Here is an 18458-nt window from a genome sequence, read left to right as displayed (position 1 = left end):
GAACGGACGCACAGACCAGGAAACATTATGCCCTCTACTATCGTAGGTGGGGCACTCAAATATTCTGAGACAAGTGCCTGTGGAACTTTTGGAAAGTCAAATGATAGAAAGAACTTTTTAGCAATTACAACAATTATTAAGTCACAAATATTATTATTTCGAAGTTCTGTGGTATATTTTGGGTGATCTGTGGTGTTTTGTAGTCAAAAGACTCATTATAAGATATATCACATGAAAGATTGTTTTGACTGTTTTTACTTCCAATTCACGTAGTCAAAGCTTTAAATTTATAAGGCTGCCAACTTATAAAGCCTCTATGTAATTCCTTATTTCGTTTAAGACATTTTCCCCAATTATAAAATATAAACGAGTGGAACAGTTTTCCTGAAATAATTCTGTCTAAAAAGATCGTTGATGACTTTGAAATACAACTTGATCATCATTGGGAAGATGACATGTACCAGCTCTAGTGATAAGTTGGACAATTATTTTTATTAAATTTATTTTCTTAATATGTGTTGGTTGGCTTGTGGAAGAAATTTAATATAAGGTCTGGTGATGAATTTGGACTTCTTTTTATTGAGCATTCAGATTTTGAAATATTTGTCGACCAAGGGTGACCCATAAAATGCAGAGTTGTTATAATTTTTTTTTTTGAAAAAGTACAAATCTGGGTGTGCGAAAAAAAAAGCGAGTTACAAATGATCCCTTTAAAGATACCCTACAGGTATAGTAAATTTTGATAAGCATAATAAGAAATATAAATAGATTGAACTTCACATCGTTTGGAAATTGTCTAATAAAATTAACCTTCAAAAAGCCCTCCCTCATCGTGTGCACACTTTAGTGCTGTCAACAATTTTACACCGAAATTAAATTACAAAAAGAAGCCTTCAATTCTTTTTCTTTTCTTGTGACTATTGCCCTATCAAGTTTATGCCTTCTGTGATATGTTAGGTGGCTTCGACTTCAAATGCTCAAATTGTCTGTTCCTCGGAACAGGTCAACATTATTTGGTATATAGGTTTTTTGTGGAGTGCATTTGTCTGTTCAATAAGCTTTATGACATTGGTCTCTATATAAGCGCTCTGTGCTAATATGAAAAACGAATGATAAATCATTTTCTGTTTTATTGTTAATGAAATGTCACAAGTATTCGAAACACGCTGGTTTATCTACTCTCAGGCATATATAGTCTCAACTAGAATTGGCTTACTTGTTTTGGAATTTATCGCTTTCAATGCTGTTCGATTTTATAACTGTTCTGGTTTGGGGCCCTGCTGAGAATTATGTAAATGCAGTGCTCATATCGCATACTGGATTTTAACGTATGAGTTATTCCACACTTAAGTGTTGTGGTAAACTAGCACATTTTTATTCCAACTAAATGTAAAAGTATGAATGATTGATTAACAACATTTATATTATATGACAATAATAAGTACACTGACATCTGATAGTGTTCTCATAACATTTTAAATTTAGTTATAAATATACATGAAGCATAGAAAGTTATGCATTTATGATTTTTGACCATTGCAGTACAGATGATAAGCAGCATTAAGGCCAGATTCTATGGCCCCTTGTATCCACCCGTTGGTGTATGATATAGCTTCACCAGCGAGATAGATAGGATGATCTGGTGTCATCAGAGTTTTCATTCCACTGTTATATTGGTTTGGTAGGAGACTGGCGTACGCTCCTTGTGCTGAATTATCATTGAACCACGCTTGAACCATTCCAACCTCAAATTCATTCTTCATTTCAGGATGTATTTTAGTGATTTCTCGAACTGCACTTTCAACTGCTTCAGTTTCTGATTGTGACCCAAAGATCAAGGCATCTTGCTCCCATGTATAGCAAACCAAAAGACCTCTCCCGTTTGGTATACGTGGATCATTAGGACTGGGGTAGTGTAACTGTCCAATTGGTAAATCAGTTTTGGAGAATCCTCCTTGACCAACTTCTTTCTCCCAGAATCTGCTCTTGCACTGAAGAACCACTTTGGTTGATGGTTGATAATGGATGTTACCTATAGCTTTACGACAATCCTCTGCAAGGTCTATGTCCATCTGTCGGAGTATTGTCAATGGAACTGTAATAATAACGGCATCGGCTGTGTAAATATGATCTGTCCCTGTCACGACATTACGTGCAGTTACTTCAACTTTATTTTCCAGGTTTCTTTTGACGCTTCGTACATTAGCACCAAATTTTATTCGTTTTGCTAAATCAGTGGTGTTTTCTATACTTGTGTGTTGAGGTTTAATAAAATTCTTGGCTATGGTATCCATACCATCGACTGGGGTATGAAGACGATCTGTCCACCATTCACCTAAATCATCTCTTAGGTATTCAACTAAACTTGTTCCAAAGGCAGGGCTGTATGTTGAAATCTAAAATATATACCCTAGTCATCAATACAAGTAAGCTTTCTGTGTCATTTGGTCTCATGTAAAGAGTTGTCTGATTGACAATCATACCACATCTTCTTTTTAATATTATCAAATTATCCAATCAGATATTCTTTCCTATTAAGATGATTGATATTATGACTTTTGTTTATTGTATAGCAACTATATGATAAAAAAAGTTCGGGTTCATTTTAGAGACAGACGAACTTATTTGGCATTGCAACTTTTCATGTTTTTCACAGAATAATTATATGAAACAAGTTTTGCACACAGACACACGTCTGCTTTTTCTTCAGATTGATTTTTTCTTATCTATTTAAAGAGTTAAACGATTACTGGCATTTCTGTTGTGAAAAGTGTTTTTCATCCACCGTCTTATCTTTTCTCGTTCATTTGAAATGAACAACAGGATATTCGTGGTTTATAAATAAAACCAAGAAAACTGATGAATTGTAAATAAACTAATCATAGATATCAGAATTTAGTATATACGCCAGACGCTCGAATCCAAAAAAATTAAAAAGGCCAAATAACATTTGGTATTGTTTCATATAGTTTTAATGAGATTTTCTAATCACCTGCAATCCTCTTATAGCTGCTTCTGGCCATGGTCGATAAGCAGAGCATAAGTCAGAGTTTATATTTGTTCTGAGAAAATCATCTACAGATAACTTGCTCCACTTTTCTACCCAACATTTCCAACCTTCCTGTGGCCCCTTTTCTTTGATCAGGGAAAACAAATCCTCTTTTACGGGTTCAATTGTACGCTTATATAAATCCACTACAATGTAGAATGGTCATACAACAACTACTGACATATGTTGGAGGTACAAAAGGGAAAAGGAAAATATGTTGCATGGAATCAAAGAAATAATAAATACATGTTAAATGCAAAGTCATGAATCTATTCACTGATAAAATTGGATTTATTACAAGATTAAATTGAAACTAGATTTAAAACTGTACATCATATTTAATTGAAGACATACTAATATAAAACGTTACTTATGCCGTCTTCATTTGGACATAAAAACCTTACTTATGCCGTCTACATTTGAACATAAAATCTTACTTATGCCGTCTACATTTGGAGATAAATAAAGGCAACAGTAGTATACCGTTGTTAAAAACTCGTAAATCTATGGACAAAAAAAATCGGTGTAACAAACTAAAACTGAGGGAAACACATTTAATATAAGAGGAGAACAAACCTTACTTATGCCATCTACATTTGGACATAAAATCTTACTTATGCCATCTACATTTGGACATAAAACCTTACTTATGCCGTCTACATTTGGACATAAAACCTTACTTATGCCGTCTACATTTGGACATAAAATCTTACTTATGCCGTCTACATTTGGACATAAAATCTTACTTATGCCATCTACATTTGGACATGAAATCTTACTTATGCCGTCTACATTTTGACATGAAACCTTACTTATGCCGTCTACATTTTGACATGAAACCTTACTTATGCCGTCTACATTTGGACATAAAACATTACTTATGCCGTCTACATTTGGATATAAAACCTTACTTATGCTGTCTACATTTGGACATAAAACCTTACTTATGCCGTCTACATTTGGACATACAATCTTACTTATGCCGTCTACATTTGGACGTATATCAGATTGCAGGTGAGAGTCCCATCCAGGAAAAAACTTCGTTGAGTAAAATTGATTGTTTTTATTCCATTCTGAAAAAAAAATCCACATTAAGTATGTAATTAGGTGGGTTTTTTTAGGGATGATATATATCATGAATTTAATGCGACTGTCATGCAAGTGAGAGGTTTTGTTGGCTATAAAGCAAGGTTTAATCTACTTTTTTCTACAAAAGAAAATGCCTGTACCAAGGCATGAATTTGACAGTTGTTTTTCATTCGTTTGAGCTTTTGATTTTCCTTTGATTTTGGACTTTCCGTTGTGAATTTTCCTCGGAGTTCAGTATTTTCAAGATTTTTAATTGTATGCACAGTTTCGTGTATGTGATCTTTTGATAATGTTTTTTTTCAGTTTAAGGAACGCAATGCAGGGGAAAATAATTCACCTTCGCGAAAAAGAACAGATAACGTCTTTATGTCTAGTAGAAAGACAGAATAAAAATAAACACTGAAACGTCGACTATAAATCTATATTAAAAATATACATAACAATTATTTTTCACGGAAACAATTGTAGTCATTATAGATCATCTGAAGATATGACTTGCTTGAACATCAGTGAAATATCTAAATGAGAGACGAGATTATTTTATTCCACAAATGACTGTCAACTGCATCACCTGTTGGTTAAATTTGTTTTCGCTGACATGCTCGTCGTAATAACTGATTGAACAAACATTGTGATTAATAATAAGTAGATACTATTACCTTTTGTTCGGATTTTACCTTCTCCATCGAGGTAAAGCCAGGTATTATCGTTTGAGTTGATGAAGGGGCGGACAGGGATGCCGAATTTCTGTATGTACCCATTCGTCAGGTAGTGATTTGGTGGAATTCTCATTGCTCCACCTGAATATGAAATTATATATTCCCTGATACCTTCCACGAGTCAATCTAAATAGTTTTGCCATGCGCCCTTAACTAACAATAACCGAAACAAGCGCGAGACAACCAATTCACTCCCTCGAATTTAGAACTATACTTAAGTAGCCCCACTCTGATACAAAATTATGCTTTTGGTGTCATTGTTTACTTAAAATTACCAAGGAGGTTATATGAGATCATCATATAACCTCCTTGAAATAACTAACAAATTTGAAGATATTTAAACTTTTTGTGAAAGACAAATATATTTAGACCATTTGAAGCCAAAAGTTTACCTACTAAGTAGGTAAACTTTTGGCTTCAAATGGTCTAAATTAACTAGTATCTGTGAGTTTGCATTTACAATTGATGATCTACGAATTCCATAGCATACTAATTTAAGCTTTCCAGAAAACAGGAATTATTTTTAGTAATATTTGTCTTCTGAAAGACAATTCTGTTTGAGAAGACTTTAAATATGTGATTAAATTGGCATGTAGACAGGTGACAAATGTAACACGAACATTGGTAATGAATCATAGTTGTTTACATCAAAAGAATATATAAACAAATGAAGATAAAATTTTGACCTGATAAACCAATGTACTTCATTCGACTCTGTTTGTCAATGCATTCATGCAACCATAAATACGACAAAACATGTAGGGGACACATATGTATTGCATATAATCCGATGTAAAAATATTGGGCATAAATTTACCTTCAGCATGCAGGCCATCTGAGAATCCACCACGAAGAGTCTTTGTTCTTCCGCCTACTCTGTGTTGCAACTCAAGTATTTGTGTCTGAAAAATGTAAGCTCACTGACAATGACAAAGTTATATATATACTTAACCCATCAACACCAAAACAAGTGAATAAACTAAGATCCTTTATCAAAAAGTCAATAGAACTGAGGACAGGGGACCCTTTAATATTTACTTGAACCTATATATATATATTGAGTTACTAAGTTATTGTCTTCGTTTGTTTTGTTATACTAAGTATGTCACAAACTGTAAACTTTACATGGCAATAAAATATTGAATTGAATTGAATTATAAAAGACATAATGACAACCTAACTAATGATATCAAATCTTACACTGTGTCCAACTTTTTCCAATTCAAAAGCTGCTGAAAGTCCAGACACACCAGCTCCAATAATCAGAACAGATTTTCCTGATAATCCTTGTTTAACTTGATTTCCTTCCAAACATGTACTAGGGCCATATTTCTTGTAGGCAGATTCTAAACTGCCATTTACTATCTCCATATAAAAATCTTTGCAGTAGTCATCTTGTTGAACCGGAAGTGATCCCAAATATGGACAACTAAATGTTGGATGTGCAGCAATTCTGCAAAATATATTATACCTCAATAAGGAAAAAAATAAATCATACAAATTAATAGTGGAAAATTGTTTTTCAAATTTCGCTCCTTAACTGATAATAGCAAATAGGACTGGGTTTTTTTGTGCTCATCATTCTCCGTCTATTTTTCTTCAGTCTTGTCTGCTGATTCCAGGTTATTTGTTTGTTATTGTCCTTTTTTTATACTTTCAAACTTGTATTTATCACAATAAAAGAATTCAGATAGAAACTGTTTACATTGTGTGAGGTAAGTTACAACACCACAGTACTGTATTCCAGGTGGGTTGCAATTAGAAATGTCCATAAATGAAACAGTTCTTAAAAAAAGAGCGTTTTTTACTTTAATTGGAGCTATAATCCATTTTATTATTATTCAAATTAAACTAGAATTAAACTTAAAAATTAAATTAAAAATTACCGAATTCATTACTTACCTCTTAACAGGGGATGTTGTATGACTTGAATGACGCTGTATTTGACGGAAAAATTGAAACTGTTTCAAACCTCCAATTATAACTTTCTGTCGTGAAATCATTTTGTAGCTGTGCTGAAAGATCTGTGCTCTTGAAATTGAATAAAAACGCAGTTGCAATCAAATATTTTCTAAAAAATATTATTGTAACTTTTGTAAAAATTGTCAAATGGTCTATAATTGTCGAATGTACTTTTTTACGTTGTTTCTTTTTCAACTTCAACTGAATTATAGAATATATCTCTGTGCATAGTTATCAAATGTACCAGGATTATAATGTTATACGCCAGACGCGCGTTTCGTCTACATAAGACTCATCATGTCTGTCTATTGAGTTTATTTTCTGAAGTGTTATTTTATGCATCCTTATATGGTAATATCTTACATAAGAAAAATATGTTCTTGGAAAAATATCATACGGAAATTTTAAAATGAAGATGTACTTCGTTTTGAGTACATGCACATTTGACATATAGGAAATCAGAAGACACGACTTTATTTTACAGTGTTATTAATTATTATCAAATATCTTCCGTCATAAACATCCCTCATGCACAAATTACATAATTTATAAAATTGTGTGGCGAAAGAGTTAGACAATCATGTGGAAACACAGATTGATGAAAGAGGGACGAAAGATACCAGAGGGACAGTCAAACTCATAAATCGAAAATAAACTGACAACGCCATGGGTACAAATGAAAAAGACAAACAACAGTACACATGACATAACATGGAAATCTAAAGAATAAGCAACACGAACCCCACCAAACACTAGGGATGATCTCAGGTTCTCCGGAAGGGTAAGCAGATCCTGCTCCACATTTGACAACCGTCGTGTTGCTTATGTGATAACAAAATCTGGTAAATAGTCTAATTCGGTAGGTCACATTCATGACGGGGAGGGGATTGTAGTTACGACGTAAGGAACATATCCGATATCATTTGTGAACCGATTATTCCATAACGGTCAACCCACTCGTGATGGCGTCCGTAAAATTTACGAAGGGATGATTTCAATTCACCATTTGGTACTCTTGATGAAATAGCTTCCTTGTGAGCAGTTACCCTCTATCAAGAAAATCAGGAAAAACAAGCCTAGGAATATCGTATCAAATGGGAGATAGATACGCCGTATCGGGTGCTGCTGGAATGTTGCTACACAACTCACAATTGGAAAGCTGAAATCATCTCTTTTGTCGTAAAGTTGTGTTTTCAACCGACCCTCAGTATCAATTTGTAGATGTAAGTCAAGATATAAGGACGACTTAACTGTATCCTATTGATGAAACCTGACTGAGATTTCATTTATATAAACCGAAATATATATGCGTACTTTTAATCATTATAACCCCATAGATAGCGACTTACATCTATTTTTTGTTTTGTGTTCCTTTTTATTGGCCCCCGACCATAACTCCACTTCTAATCTGAAGATTTTGGAAATGACAAAGATCGACAAAGGAAGTGATTTATAACAATAGTTATATTCCAACTAATTGCTTAAGATACTTGATCATTTACCGGATATTTATATCCTCTCAGCACAATAGTTTGTAATGATACCAAGTACTAACTTTTTTCTGAAAATCATGTAATGTTCCGGCTGTATATGATCGCATACACCGTATGGCTAACGCCATATCTTACCAGTTCACTTACAGTTTCGATTTTTTCGACAAATCATGTCTACATTCTATTTATATTCATCCCAGCTCAGTTATTTGTTCTACTAGGGTGATCTGAGCCGGATCGCCTCTTCGAGATCCCCATAGCTTGGATTACTATTACTTTACCATTTTTCTTCGAATAAACACACTGTTGCGAGAATATTCATCAGATGATAATCATCTGCCATACAAGTGATGGACATTGTTGTTGGATCCGTGTCGAAGGCCGTACATTGACCTTTAATAGTTTACTTTTTTCAAATTGTTATTTGGATGGAGCATTGTCTCATTGGCGCTCACACCACATCTTCCTAGATCTATTGTCAGGAAAAAGGCATTCAGCAATAATCAAATAAATATATGATCTTAATATAATCTACAAAATTCATGTAACACGAACAAAAAAATGGAAATAAAAGATAGAAAATCTGTTTTCAGATGACCTTCCCTTATACGAGGTGTAAGTGTACAATAATATATATATAAGCCACTTCAACTCATCTCTCAGTTTTTGTCTTCCTACTTGATTAATGAGATTTCATTATCAGTATTACTGTGTCCACTACTTAACTGTCGTTTGGAGAATTTTAAATAAATAAAAATCCCTTTTATAATTGTTCTGTGCAATACATTATTCATAATAGAACAGCCCAGACTCCATTATTATTATTTTGAATGAACATAGTATGCTATCATTCGAAATAAAGGTTAACTTTCATAAATGTTTGTGGTTTACATTCACGAAACGTAAAAAGCAATCAACATCTTTTGAGGAGAACACGGACTAAAGTTTTTATAAATAAGATAGCAATTTCTATTTAAGTATGCGGTTTGAAAAAAGCCATATAAATATTCCCGATAATAAAGTGTAATGTATCACAAATGGAAGTTTTTAACGACCTTGACTGGCTATACAGCCCTTGCACGGTCGGGTGAAATATATTACAGAATATGTCCTCTTATATAACAATATACGATGACATTTTATATGAAGTTCATATACCTTAGTTAATTGCAAAGCTCTTAGTGTGACGCATTTTTTATCATCCCATTGGTTTAAAAAGTAACAACAACAATTAGAAATGCCATGCTACATTTTTGGAAGGGGTGGACTGAAAGTAAAAATACACAACCCAACATTTTTGTACCAAAAAATATATTAAAGGGCAACATACAATACAAATACCATGTATGAAACATTTGACTATACCCTGTCTCCCCATAAGATCTAGCAAGAAAACTGTTATATTTGTTATTCTCATAAGATTTTGTCTAATGCTTAGTCCGTTTCTGTGTGTGTTACATTTTAATGTTGTGTCGTTGTTCTCCTCTTATATTTAATGCGTTTCCCTCAGTTTTGGTTTGTTGCCTCGATTTTGATTTTGTCCATGGATTTATGAGTTTTGAACAGCGGTATACTACTATTACCTTTATTGGTACGAATAAGTTTTGAAAAAAAAAGTTTAATACCATGACTTTGAAAAATAATTTGTTTACTTCTCCGACTTATTGTAATTATTCTTTAGACATACAACTTACCACGTTTGTGTTCCTGTATTACAGTTTACAATACTGGTAATCTTTTGAACTTATATGATATTGGAAATCTAAATACTTCCTTTTTCAAAAAACGGAGAAATTCCCAACATCTATCACGAGGTAAGCTTAAGAGATGGTTTTCCGTTTTTCTTATTAATATCAATATTTTACAACTCAGACATGTTTGACAAAAAAGATTTGAGATTATCTAACCTTCCTGCACCAGTCTTGAAGGTAATGAGTCACCAGTTGCTTTCTTTTGACGGAAAAACGCAAAACATATTCTTAGCCCTTCAGAAATAAAAAATGAATAAACTAGGGTTCTCCATGAAAAACAATTATAGATACTCTAATGACAGGGAACTCTAAGTGAGTGAGTTTCAGTTTTTAATGTTTTCCCAATACTTGCACTGTTTCAAATAACATTGTTTCTAGTATTTGAATCTTGATTTCACATCACGCCTCATTTTTTGTAACCGATTTTCAACAGTCGGAAAGTTGATCCTAAAATTTTCAGAAAATAAAACTTATAAGAGGGTTCATGTCAGTGCAAATTGAAGCTAATTTCCGGATGAGAAACAATAAGTGACACGTACTATTAATATGAATTATTCACAAATTTCTCAGTTGTAATGATTAATCTAATGGATGATGAAATATTTAAAACCAAAAATACAATAACTTGATAGAAATGAGAACGAAAATGAGGAATGTGTCAAAGAGACAACAGTCCGCCCAAATAGCAGAACACAGCCGAGGACCACTATTGGGTCTTAAGTCTAAAATTACCGTGTTTCAAAGATTAACTACCAGTAGGAAATACATATGCCACATCTTCAAATAAAATTTTAAAAATAGAGTCTAGTAACTACGTGTATTTATTATAATCCTGGTTCTTTTGATAACTAATTAAATATATAAAGACGTGTGGCTGGAATGATTTAATTTAGGCAATGAAATATATGATTCGGTAAAGGAATCGGTTTAATGTCCGCGTTAAAAACTAAATACACTCGGTAGTCACACGGTATAATAGCACGTAGCAATTGAATACTAATAAACGTGTTAATCCAGTCATATTCTGTCAGGAGACAGAAACTAGTTGTTGTCATTTGTTGCTGTCTGTCATGATTTACTTTTCGATTTGTTTACGTATAGCAGTAATAACTATCTCGTTTCTTGACCTTTGAATGTATTATGTGTTAAAGTCTTAAGTTATTTCGACCTGTAATTTTAATATGACGTGCTTCTTTCGCTTTGTGAATAAACCCATTCTCTAAATCTAATAAAATTTGTTTGCACATTCTTATATTGACTACTGCAGAATAATGAATTTTATCAAATTGTCATGCATTTAATATATTTCCTTAATTTAAAACACTTCCAAACTCTTAAATGATGCACATGTTGTTACTTATTCATTTGATATGACTGTAATGTGCTGCATTTGAAAATTGACATATTTGACCTAGATACGACAACCGTTCATGCTGGCCGTTTAAACCTCCTCCCTCTGAAAAAATCACATAACCAGTCGTTTGCTGGTTTACAAACAAAAAAGGGATTATATTCGTGTTATTTTATCAGATTTTGTCTTTAACAATTAAGGACAAATGAAAAAAAAGTTTGAATGTCCAAAACAATATTTCAACTCTAATAGAAGACAAGAACAATTACAATCGAATCGCCAGTTGATAAAGTGAGAAAATTAAACGATGAATCGAGACGGATGGTTAATCTGTGCACATACGACCAGTATCATATATATATCAACAACTAACTGCATCTCCGTCTTTCATTGCTTTTTTGCATTTCTGTAAAATTAGATATGCTTTGACGGAGTTCTGACAAAATTCGTAACTTTTTCACCTTTTTCGTTTGTGACACAAGAAACCGATTTCATTGCCCATAATACTGTGTTTTGTCTAGTTACATGATTTATAACGTAAAAGTTTACATTCTGACTTTTTATTTGAAGCCACTACAGAAGCACTTGTAAATAAGAATTTTCATTAGGGACTGATGGTCCACCATGGTTTCCGGATTACACGATCGTGATGCCCTTTGATATCGTAGGAAGGGATTTCTATTTGTTCTGTATGTTGCTTTCCGTGAAACGTTTCATGTCTTTGGGTTCTCAGTCTGGTTTTATGCCCCTAAATGTTTCATGTATTTGGCTCTCAACCTTTTATTTTTGTGCTCCGATGTGCTTAACAACCTGTTGTTTGTGCTTCAAAACGTTTCATGTATTCAGGTTTCCATACTTGCCATTCGTATGCTCCAAAATGCTGGTTTTATTTTACTTCTCAAAGTTTAATGCTTCAATATGTTTTATGTATTCTGCTACCTAAACAGTTGTTTAATGATCCAAAACTATTCACGTATACGGATTCCCTTACTTTTCATTTCTTTTAACGAAACTTTTAATTTTTTGTATTCTCAAAGTTTTAGTTTTATACCCCGATATGTTCTATGTATTCTGCTCCCTGAACTGTTTTGATATGCTCCAAAACAATTCATGTATTTGGCTTCCAAAACATTTGTTTTTATACCCTAACCGTTTAATGTATTTGTTTTGCTAAAATATGTTTCATATATTCTGCTTCCCAATCTTTTGTATAATACACCAAAACTATTCATGTATTCGGGTTCCATTACTTGTCAATTCTATGCCCCAAAACGTTTCATGTATTCAGGTTTCCATACTTGCCATTCGTATGCTCCAAAATGCTGGTTTTATTTTACTTCTCAAAGTTTAATGCTTCAATATGTTTTATGTATTCTGCTACCTAAACAGTTGTTTAATGATCCAAAACTATTCACGTATACGGATTCCCTTACTTTTCATTTCTTTTAACGAAACTTTTAATTTTTTGTATTCTCAAAGTTTTAGTTTTATACCCCGATATGTTCTATGTATTCTGCTCCCTGAACTGTTTTGATATGCTCCAAAACAATTCATGTATTTGGCTTCCAAAACATTTGTTTTTATACCCTAACCGTTTAATGTATTTGTTTTGCTAAAATATGTTTCATATATTCTGCTTCCCAATCTTTTGTATAATACACCAAAACTATTCATGTATTCGGGTTCCATTACTTGTCAATTCTATGCCCCAAAACGTTTCATGTATTTGGTTTCCGAAACTTTATTTTTTTGCTCCAAATCGTTTAAAGTAATTGGGTTTCAATACTTGTATTTTGATGCTCAAGAACATTTCATGCATTCGGCTTCCTAAACAATCGGTGTTCATGTCCCTAAACTTTTCACTAATTTGGTCTCCCTATCTTTTGGTTGTAATCCTCCATACGTTTCAACCTTCGGCTGCGTTAGGCTGTTGTTTCTATGCTCCAAAACTATTGTTTTTTCTGAGTTCTCATACATATGGTTTTCATGTAATTGGATTTCCTAGTGGGTTATATGTCCTTAAAGGTTTCAAGTATTTTGCTGGTATCTATTTTTTCTCATCAAAGGAGTAGGGGCAATAAGGCCCTTATTTGGCCCAAAAATAACTGCAAATTTAAAAGTTATCATACATATTTTTAAATAAATGAAAACTTAACTAAGGTATAAGGTACTAAGAAAATCAAAACAAATTTGACATCAAACAAGTTACCATGGCAACAAATCATGACCTAATTTGCATATTTTGTAAAATTTCGTGATTTTCTTTGTTTTTACATCATATTTTAAGTATATTTTAGATTGAAAAAGTATGTGCGCACCCAAGAAACAACTTTATTTTTGGTGAGATTATGCCAATAGTTATAATAATGCTTCTGTTAAATTATTTTGTTGTTTCTCGGCTGCGCAGGATGTTTCCTCAATGGAAATATTGATAGAAAACTGCATAAATTCTGTATTTTTCATCGTTTTTGTGAAAACAGTACACATTATGACGTAATTCTGACGTCTTCAGATAAAAATCTTTCTGTTTTTAATTTATATTTCTTGACCCAATGCATTTCTAAACATTATGTGTCAATTTGAAATGGTTATCAAACATTTTATTTTCTTGGGCCAAAACTAGCCCTTAATGCCCCTACTCCTTTGAAAGTTTTTCAATTGATCTCATGATGAAGATCACATTTCCTGCAGTGCCTATAGTATATTTTGCAGATAAGTGAACAACAATTGAAAAAAAGATCAGTGATTGTAGTTCATACTGATGAACTTCGAGATGAGCTCATAGGATTTTTGTTAACGAATATACATAAGAAAATGCCTGTTCCAATTCAAAATTATGACAGTTGTTATTCATTTATTTGACTTTTTTGGGACATTTCATTCAGGCATTTGAATAGGGACTTTCGTTCTGAATTTTCCCCTAAGTTCGGTAGTTTTATGATTTTACTTTTTAGACTTGTTTTAATCGGATATTGTTCAGTTCAGTAAGTAATTTTGGTAAAGCAGCGTACTTGAATATTGTGGACAATGGTCTTATGAAATTGACTGCAGTTGCATCAATAAATATAACTTTCACTCTGATAATCTGATTGATGGTTGTACCATTGTAAATCATATATTTTCTCCTAATTTAATACGGACAGTAGGAGATTGTAATATGTTGCCATATATTCATAGATTACCTTAGCCGTATTCGGCACAATTTTTGGAATTTTGTATCCTGAATGCTCTTCAACGTTTTACTTGTTTGGCTTTATAAATATTTTGATATGAGCGGTACTGATGACTCTTATGTAGATTGATTGATTGATTGATTGATTGTTGGTTGCTTTACGCCGCATTAGCTCTTATGAAGACGAAGCGCGCATCTGGCGTCCTAAATTTTAATCCTGGTACCTTTGATAACTATAATTACATGTCTTCCTGTTGGCTAGCAAATAAAACATCAGGTTCAACGCGTTAGTCTTGTACATTATGTGATCATATTCGTAATAATTTAACAAGCCATTGCCTTGGTTATGCATTGACGTTAATCATGATCATGGTTATGGTCGTTATCTCAAAGCAGATCAGAGGTTATTTTACTATAACTTGCAGATCCTCTTGCTATAGTTGCTCTCAAACGGAGTACTTATGTACGCATTTAAACAGTCATCATTTCTATATCGCACCTCTTTTCAATTAAAAAACGCGTACGTGATCGCTAAATGGTATTGTTGAATTGATAATTAATAATCATCAATACTTATATTTCACTTTTTTCTTCAAAAAATTGTAGTATACCACTTATATTAAATGATCATTTCCGTCTCGTGTATTCCAACACAATAGCACCTGAAAGTGAGTCTTTGAGTACCACTTACACATGTTACAAACAATGGAGGCGGTTTTTGATGATGCGTCTTTCCGCTCATTTAAAGTACAAATGGGTTGTTCTACATCTGTGTGAACTTTCATAATGAAAATAAGGCATTTAAATCATAGTATATGTTATCTGTTATATGATACAGAATCACTAGTTTCAATATGAAGAAGATTGATAGGAACTATTGGACCTTACTTACAGTAGTATGTGTGTGGCTTTCATTTCAGTACTCGATGCCGTGTGTAATCAGAATGGAAAACAACTCTCAGGGTTTAATGAAAGTTGCTGACTGTAAAGGAAATGACTATAGAAATGTGCCAACAAATCTGACTTCAGATATTGATGTCATAGATCTTACACACAATAATATAACAGTTTTAAGGAACAACTCGTTTTCGAGATACAGCATACTTAAAGAGATCATTTTAAGTTTTAATAATTTGAAAACCATTGATATTGACGCATTTGCTGGTTTATATAAGATACAATCGATAGATATGTCTGATAACTCTTTAGATGTATTCAATGTGTATACACCTGAGTTATTTATAAATTTAGCCAATGTGACCCATTTAGACATTCGTCGAAATAAACCAACCATTGCAACAAATACAGCACCGCAGCATTATCCAGATAAAGCTTTTGCTGTTTTGACAAAGATTTCGTTCCTTGCTGTAGATGTTATTCCGCATCCATACTTCGGACCCGGATTTAAAAAATTACAAAGTCTTAAAACTTTGAAATTTGAAAACTGTTATCTTAAATTATTGCGTAATAATACATTTGAAAATTTTTCTTCTTTTTTGGAGGAACTTGTTTTGTCAGGATGTAGACGGAACTTTATTCAGACTGAACATGGAGTTCTCTCTAAATTTGAAAATCTTATAAAACTAAATTTTGCTGAATCATGTGTACATTTAATACAGGTTTTGAAGCTGTTGTATGTTTACGAAAACAAAACAATGGAAAGTTTAATTCTAAGCAGTTTAAACTGTGTGAGGTTTAGTACTAAACAGTATCCGTATGTCATGACTATTTCGGTTGAAATGATGAAATATCTTAAAACCATCTGTGTAGAAAATCTGGATCTGTCTGACAACGGCATTGTTGATTACGAGCCAAATTCATTATTTTCGTTTTATCGACCGGAATGCATCACAACTTTGAATTTTATGGGTAATAGATTTAGCCTTAATTTTGGTATTCAGATGAACGAATTGAATTCATTTTTTCGAAATGCAGTATCTCTTAAAACGCTTGTTTATTCATACATTGCGGTACGGTGTAAGTTACCAGATAGAAATCAGGACAAAGATTTACAAATTGGTTATGCCGATAATTTTATTTTTTTGCCGAAGTCTTTAGAAACGTTATTGGTAAACAATGTCATAAGTACAGACTTCGCAAAAGTGTTTATCATCCAGAAAGAAAACAATTTGAGAGTACTGGATCTATCTTATTCGTTGTCATCAACAGGTTTAGTGTTTCAAAAATGCAATATAAGCAAACTGGAATCTCTTACTCTTGACGGTGTAATATATGTTTTAACTTCATTAGAAATGGAGCAATTTCAAAATTTTTCTCTAAAAACTCTTATCTGGAGAGACGCAAAATTACATAATGTGGTAACTAATGAAAAAAACAAATACGCTCCATCCATTAAAAAGATATTCAGCAAGTTTACATCCTTAGAATATCTTGATTTGGCAAAAAATGAACTGTTTGGCTTGTTCGAAGATCTGTTAGTAAATATGAAAATCCTTACCGAACTTCACCTATCAAACAATTTGTTTGAGTCTATCCCAATGGCAATTTTGAAACTCAATAGTATTAAAGTACTCGATTTTTCAAACAATCTCCTGGCAACCATTGATAGTAATACACGTGATTGGGCCGATAGAATGAATAAAAAACATGGCCTGACGCTTTTACTTGGAAACAATCCATTTGAATGTAATTGCAATACTTTAGAATTTATTAAATGGTTGAAACAGACAAAAGTTAAATTCGGAAGGGACTCGTACAACTGTATTATAAACAATGGTACAATTATCAGTACGTTGGAAGCTTATCATAAAATGGATGATTTGTTTTTTAGTTGTAGCAGTAAGCTTTGGCTTACTATATCCTCATTAGTGATGGCAACATGCATCACGAGTACCTTTTTTCTGATTATTTATAGCAAACGTTGGGAAATATGTGTTTTTCTTTACCAAAAATTTCGTTACCTTATTGAAACAAAATATAAAAAACAATATACTTACGATCTTTATGTTTCGTACGAGACTGATTCTATGTATTGGATAAAAACAGTCTTACTTCCTAAAGTAGAAGATGAATGGGGACTTAAAGTTTGCCTGAAAGATAGAGACTTTCTGGTTGGTGTTTCGCGTTTTGACATAGAGGCTGAAAGTATACAACAAAGCAGACATGTTATGTTTATAATCACACCGTCTTTTAAAAATTCAAAGGACTATTTATTCGAAATTGAAAGAGTCAAATACGAGAAAATGATGAAAAATATGGCAAATATCCTAGTAATAGTGAAAGATATATCAATATCTGACATTCCTATAGAACTTTCATACATTTGGAACAATGTTTCACTAGTACAATGGACGGAAAATTCGGAAAAACTAGATATCATATGGCAAAGGATGAAAATATGTCTATCTACGGATTTTCTTGGATATTTCATTCAAAATACAGGCGATAATAATAATACGATACCACATGCAAGGATAACGAATTCAATGACATACGGTTCTATCTAAAAACAGTTTGAATGATTATTAAGTAACTATCAGGGACTTTTAATCTAAAAATCTAAAAACAATTTATCTTAAGTGATAAAATACCCAGAATAAATGACAAATTATTGTATTTCTTTCTATACGTACATGCTAATATAGCATCTCTTTCATTATCATAGGTCATTCAAAGAACGTTGTGGCAAGATACAGGATGTACAGTTAATAAGTGCGGTTCAGCTAAAGCAGGCTCATATCATGAAGATTATTACAGCCGAGCATCGAGAACATTAGCACAAGCTTAACAATACTTTAGACTTCTATATACACATGATGGTGTGATCAAAAAACAATACAAAACAATATTAAATCTGAATTCAAAATTGGAATTTTCAAGGAAAAGTTTGAATATAATGTATTCATTGTTAT

The 18458-nt window shown here is 32.7% G+C and overlaps 2 protein-coding genes across 5 annotated transcripts; one reads left to right on the top strand and one right to left on the bottom strand.

Annotated features, from left to right (window-relative positions):
• Positions 1–1113: 1113 nt before the first annotated feature.
• Positions 1114–10142, bottom strand: LOC134706304 (putative L-amino-acid oxidase YobN). Of its 4 annotated transcripts, none has more exons than XM_063565126.1 (8): positions 10007–10142; positions 6760–6888; positions 6058–6310; positions 5675–5759; positions 4798–4938; positions 4027–4122; positions 2993–3195; positions 1114–2396 (listed from the first exon to the last, which is right to left on the bottom strand). In XM_063565126.1, the coding sequence occupies exons 2-8, from the start codon at positions 6858–6860 to the stop codon at positions 1521–1523; spliced, it is 1755 nt and encodes a 584-aa protein (XP_063421196.1). In that variant the 5' UTR covers positions 6861–6888; positions 10007–10142; the 3' UTR covers positions 1114–1520. The 4 variants fall into 4 exon arrangements, with proteins under 4 accessions (XP_063421196.1, XP_063421197.1, XP_063421195.1 ...); XM_063565127.1 differs by having other exon boundaries at positions 6760–6928; positions 10007–10126; XM_063565125.1 differs by lacking the exon at positions 10007–10142 and having other exon boundaries at positions 6760–7050.
• Positions 10143–15409: 5267 nt separating this feature from the next.
• LOC134704859 (toll-like receptor 6) lies at positions 15410–18458 on the top strand. Its single transcript, XM_063563646.1, has one exon. It carries the CDS (start codon positions 15441–15443, stop codon positions 18051–18053), a length of 2613 nt encoding a protein of 870 aa, XP_063419716.1. The 5' UTR covers positions 15410–15440; the 3' UTR covers positions 18054–18458.

This window comes from Mytilus trossulus, chromosome 2 (assembly GCF_036588685.1).
Source record: "Mytilus trossulus isolate FHL-02 chromosome 2, PNRI_Mtr1.1.1.hap1, whole genome shotgun sequence".
NCBI lineage: Eukaryota > Metazoa > Mollusca > Bivalvia > Mytilida > Mytilidae > Mytilus > Mytilus trossulus.
This window is presented reverse-complemented; position numbering and strand designations above follow the sequence as displayed.